The sequence below is a fragment of the Herpailurus yagouaroundi genome, unplaced genomic scaffold (assembly GCF_014898765.1).
Source record: "Herpailurus yagouaroundi ecotype Mexico unplaced genomic scaffold, PumYag 140, whole genome shotgun sequence".
NCBI lineage: Eukaryota > Metazoa > Chordata > Mammalia > Carnivora > Felidae > Herpailurus > Herpailurus yagouaroundi.
In genome coordinates, this window is record NW_024412395.1 from 59,223,975 (window position 1) to 59,236,320 (window position 12,346).

The following is a 12,346-nucleotide window of genomic DNA, read 5'->3' on the forward strand; positions in this document are numbered from 1 at the left end:
TCTATATATATATATATATATATATATTTAATTCACTTAGTCAACAGTTTAGAATAGTGCTTTCCAAGTTGTTTTATAATCATATATACAGCACATATGCCTTTGAAAATGATTTTAACCAGTATTTTGGAATCTTTTAAGGAAGTTTTAGGCTTTCATAGTTGCCTTACATAATTACTAGGTGGCCTTTTATGTTGAAATGCCAAGGAAATTTTCTGTTTATACTTATGTGTATATATTTATATAGATAAATATTTTCATCCATTCTGCTACTGAGCCTTCATATATACATATATACATATATATATACATACACATATATTTGTATATATATATATATGAACTTAGAGAAGCTAAATAATTAAAAGAAAGGAAAAAATTAATTCACAATCTTGTGATCTTAGACTATCAAGACAAATGCTGCCACTGCTGTTAATATTTGGATGATAAATTCTTGTTGTAAATGCAACCTTCGATGGATTGAGGAAGAAGTCTGTAGGAAAACGAATTGTCCAAAAAGAATACACCACCTTGATATGGACTGCCATTAGGTCCCATAAATGTGGCTTATACAATTGGAAATCAGGCTACAGACAGGGCCATCCTGACAGTAATCACAATACGACAATCAAAGTTTCTTCTATGAAAGTCTGTGAGATGCTGTGCCCTGTCATTGGGATTCATTCTGCACCACTTAAGAGTTCATTTAGAGTTACAAATAATGTAAACATTTTTTACCAGTAAAACTATTTATCATGCTGGTGTGAATGAAAGAGTCAGGAATAAAATTTCATATGAAGATTTTTCTTAATTAAGAGCTGGGCATGGCTATTAATATAACTACCTTAATAATTGAGAACAGGTCAAAGACATAATAAGGGAAAACAAACAGATAGGAGAAGGTAATTAAGATATGTCTTAATAACATAGCTACTTATTCAACATGGTGCTTGAATGGGAAAAAAAATTGTTTTTGTAATGATGTTTCAATATAAATTTGAATATAAATTTTGTACTGTGTGTTAGGGCTATTCTTTTAAAGTATTTCAGATCCCAACCCATCCACAGATATAGCTTCTCTGTTTACACATTATTTTATCATTTAAATTCCTCTGAGGATACTTTAGAATACTCTGTTACCAAGAACTTGTCTCAGAACACAGTAGTTCTCAATAAGTAACTCATATACAGTGTACTTTGATTATGTTAAAAAAGGAAAAACTAAGCTGATGATTTTGTGGTGGTTTCTGTTTCCATGGATAATATTAGAGATTATCCTTTTACAATATTGTTAACCTTTAGTAGGTGCATATTGCTGTAATAGGCATTATGACTCTGACCACGCTGTTAAAGTTTAAATACATAATTATCAAAGGCCCAGTTAGGACCAGTAGTGCCTTCCTGCACTAATGGCCAAGGTGGGGCAGGAAACACAACTGTTTTTCTATAAAATGTTTTCTTTCTTTTTTTTTTTTAAGTGATTTATTTTGAGAGAGAGAGTGAGCAAGTGAGCAGAGGAGGGGCAGAGGGAGAGAGAATACCAAGCAGGCTCTACACTCAGTGCAGAGCCCAACGCAGGGCTCAGTCTCATGACCAGGAGATCATGATCTGATCCAATATCAAGAGATGGACACTTAACCGACTAAGCCACCCAGGCGCCCCTAATTTTTTTTTTTTTATTTTCTATTTCAGTCACCTGTATTTGGTTTGTGTAGTTTTGGAGGCTAAACATTTTGTAAACTGAAAATGAAAGGCCTGAATTAAATTGAAACAAAATCTGCAAAATGTAATAAAATGACTTTATGACTTCACAGTTTATATTTAAGTTCTTTTAAAAAAGAGACATATAAGGGGCACCTGGGTGGCTCAGTTAAGCGTTTGACTCACAGCTTGTGAGTTCAAGCCCTGCATCAGGCTCTGTGCTGACAGCTCAGAGCCTGGAGCCTGCTTCGGATTCTGCGTCTCCCTCTCTCTCTCTGCCCCTCCCCTGTTCACACTCTGTCTCTCTCTCTCTCAAAAAATAAATAAACATTAAAAAAAATTTTTTTTATAAAGAGACATGTAAGTAATTTAAGAGCAAGTTCATAAATAGCTGAAGTATTTTGGGTGGCTAAAATAAAGGATTAAAATTCTTATGCCAAGAGAGACACAAAGAAGCCCTAGAGAATTATAGTAAGGTGATCTCTTTTATTCCCAGAAAAAAGTTTAGTGACTATATACATGTATGTATGTGTATATATATATACTATAGAAAATCTTTTTTTAATAAAAGAAATGTGGATAAATTTTTTAGGAATCTACATTTCAAAATAAAATAGTAGAGCTTTTACATTAGAACTAATGCGAACTGATCTTTTAATAAAACAAAGCTCGTAATTTGACCAAAAAATACTTAGTAGCAAAAGTATAGTATCATTTGTCCTTAAGCAGTGTTCCTATATTCAAATCATGAGTTTACAGATATAGAAAGGATCTTGAAAAGGCAACCAATTCTCTGCATTTGGACATGAAAGCAATGAGACTACACGTATTAGGACAAATGTACATTTCAAAAAAAAAAAAAAAGAGCAAACTTGAAGGTGGACATGACTCCTTCACCCAGTTCAGTATTTAGAAGACCTCACTGTAGGGAAAGTTTCCTCATATATAAATTAATTCTCATACGGTCATTTGAACGTACAGCTGTTTTTTCTGTCCTCAGCAAAAAAAGGAGACCGACTAATCATTACTGTCTGTGTAACAAGCAGACTTTGTCTCCCCAATGACTGTTAACTGAATTCTCCTTTAGTGACTTTGATAGAATACATAATTTTTTGTTTGTTTTACTATTTATTTACTATTTTTACTATTTTACTATTTACTGTTATTCAAATGCATTTGCCTTCTTATTACTTCAGTCAACCTTGTGACTCTTTGTTAAACTGAATCCTTTTTGAAGTATTTGCCTTCACCCCTTTGAAGTTTGATTTGTATTGAAGCCTTGATGTCACATTCGATATTATTTTTTAAATATTGAAAAAAATGTCATAGAACAATGTACTTCCCTGTGCTTTATTTCTAACCCATTTTGGACATTTTCTAAAAGTTTTATTCTAAGAACTCAAAATTAATGAAGAATTATCAGGATAACATAAACACACTGTTTTGGGGGGCCGAATATATAGCTCAATTTAGTAAGTTGTAGTTTAGGTCTATCTGAACAGTCACCTCAGTTTTTACTTACAGTGAAAATTTGGGACATAGAAGTGCTAACACTGAGAGTTGGTTATTTCCTAAAACTTCATGTGTATTTGCTCACATATGTGGATAACCGCTGAGCCCTCTTTCTTGTCACAACTGTCAGCTGCACTGTAAATAGTCCACTTGGCATTCCAGAATTTGCACAGCTCAGAACACTTGAGGGTTAAAAATAGCTTTGGAGAAATGCTTGAAGAGCAAATCTACCCAGAAGTTATCTCAACCACTTGATCAACTGCCTGAAATGGAATTTCCATCTTCTCCTCTTAATCCCCTTATATGCAGAGCACTAGAGAACACGGAGAGAATTAGTCACAAAACTTAATGTGGGCTGTTGTTGCAAGGCATCCAATCAAAAGGCCTTTTTGATCCCTCTTGTCTTCCAGTTGATCAAACAAAGTAGTATTAATAGCTAATGAGCATTTGCCTTCTCCTCAAAAAACTAAAACCTTATTGTACTTAAAACTTTTATTTCCATTTCAATAAAAATACCAACAGATTAAATCCAACAATGATGTGAAAAATCTGCTTTTCAATTTAAGCAGAAATCAGGCTAGAGTAGGTAAGAGAAAGGGAAAGGAAGAGGAAGGGACATAAGAGCAAAGAACAAGGAACATCCGAGTGAAGTTGGAGAACATGAGAGAAAGAGAAGAGCAGGACATGGCAAGGCGCCCGCCTTTTACCTGATCGCTGGGCTCGAGTTTCTTCCCTTTGAGATACCATTCCACTGGGATATCCTCATAAGAGAGCTCACAGTCAAAGGTGGCTGTTTCCCCTGCGGTCACTGTGACATCCTTCAGAGGTCTCAGAAGACCAATTACTCGTGCTTGGCGAGAAGAAGGAAACAGCTCAGGATCACTCATTTTGTAATTCCAAAAGCATAAATACACTTAGTTATTCATCTCCATGGTTGCTTTCTTCAAGAAGGAAAGAGCCGTGGGACTGGCCACTATTTTAACTCGCATGTGAACGTGGCCCCTCAGTGCTGAGAAGGGGAGAGCTGGTGGCCGGACAGTGGGTATTTGTAGGGGCCCTTTCGTTCTGATATCCAAGGTCAGCAAGAAATCTGCGCTGCATCTGTCTCTCTGCCAGGCATCAAGTTCCTCTTGCTACATGTGGTATGTGACTTCCAAAATAACTAAGACTGTGATTGGGAGAGGACGAGGGGCCCTCAATCACATAGCCTGTCCATATCCATCAAACACTTTGCACCTTCCAAAAATGTTAGCCCAAGCACCCTGCCTCCCTTCTTCAGGCTGAGATGCCCACACAGCCAAGTTTTTCTGTAGTGCTGCAGTTGTAACAGCCATGGGGGTATGTGGTCTTCAAGAGTTCTGAGTTAGATTCTTATTGCATGCATTGCGACTTTGAATGGAAGGACTACACAGTAAGAGAATCTGACTCGCTTATTTTTATTTTGTTTCAATGGCCAGCAAGGTCAATGAAATGTCCAAAACTTTGGAAATGGAACCATGTGTGTGTTAGGATGTCAAGAAAGCCAGTGTCTGTACCTTAACAATGTTTTCTAATTAATTAAATAATTCCAATTAATTGCATGCACATTCATTTTCTGCAAAAGTACATCCTTCCTTTTCAGCAGAAACACCTATTACTTACGTTTCACTCGGAGGTGGGCACTAGATTTAGCATTGGCAGCTTGGAAATCCACCCCACCTGTCTGGTCCAGGCGGCAGTTGTGCAAAATAAGGAAGTGCACTTTGCCTTCTTCCTTGATCTCACAATCCTGTGCCAAAAGAGAAAAAAGGTTTCACAGGAAATAAGCTTTGGTATTTTTTCTGAGACTATCAGAGCTTAAGGAATGTTACAAATAACTAGTGACAAGACTTGATGTAATTTGAGCTCTTTTTCATGAAATAAAGCTTACAGGAAATATCAAGAAAGTGAACTTTCTTTTATCTGTAGAATTCTGAACCAACTAGCAGCATCCAGAATATCTACAGCCTATACCACTATGCTGGATCAAAAAGAATGCACGATTTGTGTGGATCTGTAGATCTGTAGATCCTAATCTCTCTCTTTAGGTCTGATAGAGAACCTGATAGCATGTTTTAAATGCCCTGCATGCATTCTGACTTGTTGCCTGTCCTTTTTTATTTCACACAGCTCCTCTAGGTGTTGACAAGTTCAGAAATAGCCTCACAGGTGTTTGGAGTAGTGCCTCTCCCTTGAGTTTCCAGTTGGCATGGATATCCTCTTCAGAGATTTCAGTTTCAAAGCGGGCCGTCTCAGTCTCCATCACCTCTACGCTGTGCAGGGGTCGCACCATTTTGATCTCCCGATCTAGAAAAGTGAAGGGTCAGCATGCGTCATTAGCCTCGGGCAGAAATAACCCCAATCAGCTTCAAGAGTCAAACTCATGGAAATTCCTTACCTTCAATGTTGAGCTTTCCTGAGGTCTTATCTGTCCCACAGTCACAGGTATACTGTCCAATATCTGATTTCAAGGCTTTCTTTAGGATTAATATGCGCTTCTTGCCATCTGCCTTGATAATAGCATTTTTAGATGGTTTTATTTCTTTGCCATCCTTAAACCATGTCACTGGTGCATCTGCTTTGCTGATTTCACACTGTAGAACCACTTCATCTTTCTCTACGGCAGTGTAGTCTTGAAGCTTTCCAGTAAAGTATGGATCTCCCTCTGCAAGTAAAGTATAAGTGAAAACATTCCATTAACCACTGAAGAAATGCGGTCCCTTGGAAAGTTTAAGAAGCAGCTCACAGTTCTGGGCATAGTTTAAAACTGTACCCAGCTTCTGCTTATTTGACATGCTTATGTTCAGAAGTTCTCTAAAGGTTAGAAAGGGAATCAATGCATGTGATCTGTCAAGATCTAATCCATCTATATTTTAAAGTATGTTATTAATAGTGGTTTCAAAGATACTATGAAATTTAGCTTCAAATATGATTATGTGTTCCTTCATTGCTCGGCTAAATTTCTAATTCCTTAGCAAATCTATTACCTCTAGTTTACCTTTAAGCTTTTGGATTCATGTTATTAGTTTTTCTTATATCAATCAATAGTTCACCTTTAATAGTTTCTACATGTTAGACCTCATATGTAATCTGCTTGATATTAAGGGGCCAAGAAAAACAATGATTTTTTTTAATGTTAGTGCTGTGTTTCCTCTCTTATTAGAAGTTGGAAGATACCCTTCTGAAATAATTTTGATGAAGTAAGGAGATGGGAAGTACTTCTATTCCTATTTTAAAGATGATAGGGCTCAATAATTAGCAGTTTTATTTCTGATTTCAATTGGTTATTTCATGAGCCCAAATCTATATTACTTGAAAGTCCTCATATTTTTAGGTAAAAATATTTTAGAAAGAGGCTTGATAATGTTTGTGATAGTTTCTTAAGGACAGCACTGCTTTCATGCAATATAACACTCAGAAGACTGTTTTATATGATAGATACTCCACAAATTTCTGTTGAATTTAATGTAATAAAGTTAAATAGAAAACACCTACCAAGCACAGTGAGTTTAGCTTCTGAACTTAGCCCCATAGCTTCGACTTTAATTTGCGAGGTATCGTCAATAGAGAGGTCTCTGAATGTGATGGAATGAGTTTTCCCTTCATCGTCCATCCAGACGGATCTGCTAGTATGCAGGCGCTGGTCATTTTTGAACCACTTAACTCGGATGTTATCGTGGGACAGGTGCACAGTGAACACAGCAGTTTCCCTCTCTTTGGCTGTTACATCCTTGAGTGGGGTGAGGAATTTGAGTCGGATTCCTATCAAGGAAAAAAAAAACTCATTAATTCCAGCCCTTAAGGAGGAACTATAAAAATAAAAGCTAAATAAATAAATAAGTAAATAAATATGGTCTATTTAATAAAAGAATATTTACCTTCAATGATCAGTTTGCCACTTGTGTGTTTATCTTCGGCTTCAAACATGTATTTTGCTTCATCTTCAAAAGCAGCTGACTTGATCACCAATGAATGTCTGGTGCCATCCTTTATAAGCTCAAATTTGTCATCACCTGTGATTTCCTGGGTTCCTTTCAGCCAACGGAATGTTTTGGGCTCCCTGGATACTTCACACTCAAACTTAGCCTCATCTTTCTCAAAGACTTTAACATCACTGAGAGGGGTGATGAAGATGAGTGGCAGTTCTGCAAGAAGAGGGTGATGTGGATGAAGCCAGATTAGGCTTCCATTCATGATCCCTGATCAAGTCAGGGTCTCGAAGTCTTGCAAAGAAAATAACAAAAGGGTGGCTGACAGGCAGAGCCTACCTTTCACTTTCAGATTGGCTGCAGATTTAGCATTGGCAGCCTGGAAGGACACCTCCCCTGTCATATCCAGTTGGCAGTTATAAAGGACCAGAATATGCTTCTTCCCATCTTCAATGATTTCACAGTCCTGTTCGGAGTGAAAGGCAAAAGGAAGGAGCAAGAAGAACATCATTTTCATAACTGGTTATCCTTACCAATCATCAAGACATTGTAAACCAGAAGTATATCTTTTTTTTCACCCCAAACCACCAAGCGCGCCCTGCGTGTGTGGTCAGATAATCTTGACTTACAGGGGAAGCAGTTAAAGGCTCTCCTTTCAACTTCCACTGGCCATGAACATCTGGTTCCGAAAGTTCAATTTCAAAGCGAGCTGTTTCACCAACAAACAATTCCACTCCATACAGAGGTTTTTCCACTTTTATTAGTCGAGCTGAAATTCCACAGAAATTTGTTAGGATGACTGAACAAATAAACTTCATGTTCAGATAGCATGAGTTTAAAATTTTTGAGCGACTCACCCTCAACAGTAACATTGGCTTTTGTCTGGTCGGTGCCACAGTCACACATATATTCGCCTTTATCTTTAAGTTCTGCTTTTTTGATTTTTAAGATGCGGCGCAGGCCATCCGTCTTGATAGAGTGTTTCGGTGAAGCTACAATCTCTTCGCCATCTTTGAACCATTTCACTGGTACGTCTTTGCTCACCTCACACTTGAGAATAATCTCATCCTTCTCAACTCCAGTTTTGTCGTGTAATTTCACGGTGAAGTAGGGATCGGCCTCTGCGAAAGTGGTTCAGCAGATTGTCAGAAGCATGTGAGAATTCGAGTTTATGAGAATTACAAGTTGCAAAATATGTAAGGACCGCCCACTCTCACTGTCCCCAAAGCAGCTATTTAGTTATCATTGGTAATATTTACCTAAGACCTTCAGGTTTGCAGTGGAGCTCAGGTCCTTCACTTGAGCTTTTATCTGGGATATATCGTCCAGAGTCACCTCTCTCATTTCCAGCTTGTGGGTCTTGCCCTCAGATGAGATGAGTACAGTCCTGCTTGTGTGGAGTTTGGCATCATTTTTGAACCAGACAACATGCATCTTTTCATGTGAAAGCTCACAAACAAAAGTTGCTGTTTCGCCTTCTTTCACCGTTTGGTCTTCAAGAGGCGATATGAATTTCAACCTTATACCTGCAGTGGAAGCGTGGAGAATGTGCTTAGACATACAATTTACCTTCAGAAATATTCCACTCTAATCTGCCAAGGTCAAAAGGAACCATTTCACATAGCATTTATTTATTCGTCCTTTCAAATGGAGTCATCCTTCATTAAAATAAAAATTGAGGGGCTTTTTTTGGTGGCAATTTGACAGTAAAGTTGTGGTGCCACTTGGCACTTATTGTTATTAGAACTTGGTGTTTGCAGCATAAACCTTGACAGTTGGCTTTTCTTTTTGTGATGCAAGTACCTGACTTAAGCTTTGATTGCCAAGCATCTACCTCAGAGATGGCTATCCCGAAAAACACCTTGCCAGCCACAGGGCTGGATAAGGAGCTAGACTGGGTCCCTCCCCAGCACGCCCCACAGCCTCCTCTGTTTTTGGGACGTTGGTTGATTTTGATAACTGACCAAACAGCCAGTTTGGGCTGCATGTTTTTTCTCTTCCCTCACTTAAAAAATTTTTTTTAATGTTTATTCATTTTTTGAGAGAGAGGGAGAGAGAGAGCACAAGTGAGAGGGACAGAGAAAGAGAAGGAGACACAGAATCTGAAGCAGGCTCCAGGCTCTGAGCTGTCAGCACAGAGCCCCATGCGGGGCTCGAAACCACAGACTGTGAGATCATGACCTGAGCCAAAGTCAGACGCTTAACCAATTGAGCCATGCAGGTGCTCCTGTTTTCCCTCACTTTATTTTTTTTTATTTTTTTTTTAAACTTTTTTTTTTTCAACGTTTATTTATTTTGGGGACAGAGAGAGACAGAGCATGAACGGGGGAGGGGCAGAGAGAGAGAGAGACACACACAGAATCGGAAACAGGCTCCAGGCTCTGAGCCATCAGCCCAGAGCCCGACGCGGGGCTCGAACTCACGGACCGCGAGATCGTGACCTGGCTGAAGTCGGACGCTTAACCGACTGTGCCACCCAGGCGCCCCTGTTTTCCCTCACTTTAAATTCTTGCTCTTATGTTTTAAATTTACCAATAAAGAGTGAGCCCATAAAACCACAGACCCTCAACCTCAATAAAAGTGGAACCCCCAGGTCCACTCTCTACCCCTCACTCCCTCTTCCAAAACACACACACACACACACACACACACACACACACACTTCTGGCACTGTGGCCCATTGTGCTATGTAATTTCCAGGTCCTGTGAGTAATAAACCTTGTCTCTTTTAATGTTTCCTGATGGGTACTGCTGAGTGCATCTTGCAATCATAACAAGAACCACAAGGGGTGGTCCAGCCATAACACTGGTTGTTGACAGGCTGGGAATGGCACACACAGCATTCTATCTTTAAAGTCATATGTCTGTGTGTTTAAATGTGGGATATTCTAGCCAGATCTCATCTCATCAGCTCTTACCTGTAACAAATAATCGTGCTGAGCTCTTCTTGCCCTCCACCTCAGCAGTATAGACCCCTTCGTCACTGAATTGAGAATCATTGATAACAAGAATGTGTTTCTTTCCATCAGCAATGATATCAAACTTGTCAGATGCCTTGATTATATCAGGTCCTTTAGACCATATAACATTCGCCTCTCGAGTGAGAACACATTCAAATCGAGCCTGTCGTCTTTCTGGAACAGTGACATCCTTCAGGGGCACAGCAAAGTCAAGTTCGATTTCTGAAAATCAAACATTAAGAATGAGGTTTTTTTCAGAATGCCCAGGGCTGTGTAATGAAGTTGAGCCCACCTCATGCACTCTATAAGGCCATACCTTTTACTGTCAGAATGGCAGTTGTAAACGCATTAAGTGCCTGGTAAAGGACTTCCCCAGCTTGGTCCAGTTTGACTTTGTGCAAAGTTAAGAACCGTTTTCCACCTTCTGCTTTGATTTCACAGGTCTGAAAAACAATGGTCTTAGTTAGCATTTGGATGAGATAATTTCCCTCAAGGAGAAATGTTTCAGATACAGATGTATAAAGATATCATAAAAATTACTAATAAAAGTAAGTAAGGGGCGCCTGGGTAGTTCAGTCAGTTAAGCAGCCACCTCTTGATTGCAGCTCAGGTCAAGATCTCACGGTTTGTGAGTTTGAGCCCCACATCAGTCTCTGCACTGACAGTGTGGAGCCTGCGTGGGATTCCCTCTCTTTCCCTCGCCCTCTGCCCCTCCCTTCTTCACGTCTTCTCTCAAAATAAATAAGTAAACTTAAAAAATAAGGAAAAAATATTGACATAAAATATTTAAAAATTGCCTGAGCTGTCCACAAATAGTGCATCAAAGTTCTCTCCCCCCACCTTTGAGACTTTAGAACCCTGAAATAACTCCATCATTATTGAACCAAATCTGAATGTTAAATCTGAATATACAATGTGGACATTTTATGTGACTGACAATTTAAAACCAGAAATGACTCACAGGTGAGGGCCGCAGAAGTTCTCCCTTCAGTTTCCATTGTCCAGGAATGTCTGCCTCTGAGATTTCTGCATCAAAGCTTGCACTTTCTTTCTCGTAAATGGTAACATCCTCTATTGGTTTAAGCAATTCAACTTCACGCTCTGTATTGGTCAGGGATGAAAAATCATAATGCTTTCAACAATCTGACAACGCTTTGGTTTCTTTCTTCTTTTCCCTTTTTATTTATTTATTTATTTATTTATTTATTTATTTATTCATTGATGTGTTGTTTTGCCTTATTTACACACAAAACTTATCTTTTAGAATAAAAGTAAAGAGTGTTATACCTCCAAGTGTCAGCTTTGCAGGGTATCTCTTCCCTTCAATTTCCACTGCATATTCATCAATATCTTCTGGTGTAGCATTCTTGACTTTGAGGAATAGCTTATTTCCTTCTTTTACTACCTCAGTCTTATCATTTGGTTCCAAGGGGATTTCATCATATCCCTTGAACCACTTAATGTTTGGAGTATCCTTTGCTATTACACAGGCAAAAACGGCTGTCCCCTTGGGTTTCACGTGCTGATCTCGGATAGGTTTCACCAGCCAGTCTCTAATGACTTCTGCATGAAAATGAGGTCAGAAAAACACTCATATAATATAAATAACTTACTTAGTAAATTTTAGAAATAGAAAAAAAAATTCTCAAAACTGGAAATAATTAATTTGTTATGATGTGTTGCTATTCCCCCTCTTAGGTAAGGTACAAGGTTTGGAAATCAAGTTCTCTCTTCCATTTTGTTAACATAATGAGCAGTACTAATAAGTATAATAAGCAGAACAAAATTTCCTGGCAAAGTACTAACCTACTACTTTGACACAGGATGAACATTCCAGGTTGTTGGCATTTTCCACAGTAACTGTGTATGTTCCAGCATCATGGTCATCTGCATCATTGATGGTCAGGGCTCTCATCAAGCCGATGATGCCAGGCACAATTTTGCCAGGTTTCTCCACCACAATCTTCCCATCCTTCCTCCAGACCACATCACGCTCTTTGTTTAACTCACAGCTCAAGTACAGTGGCTGTCCTTTTACCACCGTGACCTCCTCTTCAAGTGTCTTTACAAAACGCACGGGAAGTTCTGTGGAGAATTTCAGTATTAAAAATCTGCAAAGACTTTCCAATTATATACAATATTTTCAATGATATTAAAAAAAAAACAACTCTTTTTGGTGTTGTCCAAAGTTACAATAAAAATGGCTACTGAGGTTTGTTGTATTAA

At 38.6% G+C, this 12,346-nt stretch overlaps 1 protein-coding gene across 3 annotated transcripts in view; it reads right to left on the reverse strand.

The window, feature by feature from the left end:
• The window catches only part of TTN (titin), a 275,680-nt gene that overhangs the window by 99,775 nt on the left and 163,559 nt on the right, over positions 1–12,346 (reverse strand). For all 3 annotated transcript variants that reach the window (XM_040475510.1, XM_040475509.1, XM_040475508.1), the window contains 15 exons: positions 11,927–12,205; positions 11,408–11,683; positions 11,082–11,221; positions 10,437–10,563; positions 10,079–10,342; positions 8,420–8,686; positions 8,018–8,281; positions 7,790–7,929; positions 7,500–7,626; positions 7,110–7,376; positions 6,727–6,993; positions 5,630–5,896; positions 5,399–5,538; positions 4,855–4,981; positions 3,921–4,063 (listed from right to left, as the gene is read on the reverse strand). In XM_040475510.1, coding sequence (XP_040331444.1) covers positions 3,921–4,063; positions 4,855–4,981; positions 5,399–5,538; positions 5,630–5,896; positions 6,727–6,993; positions 7,110–7,376; positions 7,500–7,626; positions 7,790–7,929; positions 8,018–8,281; positions 8,420–8,686; positions 10,079–10,342; positions 10,437–10,563; positions 11,082–11,221; positions 11,408–11,683; positions 11,927–12,205 — 3,095 coding nt within the window. The remainder of the gene's footprint in view (positions 1–3,920; positions 4,064–4,854; positions 4,982–5,398; positions 5,539–5,629; positions 5,897–6,726; positions 6,994–7,109; positions 7,377–7,499; positions 7,627–7,789; positions 7,930–8,017; positions 8,282–8,419; positions 8,687–10,078; positions 10,343–10,436; positions 10,564–11,081; positions 11,222–11,407; positions 11,684–11,926; positions 12,206–12,346) is intronic.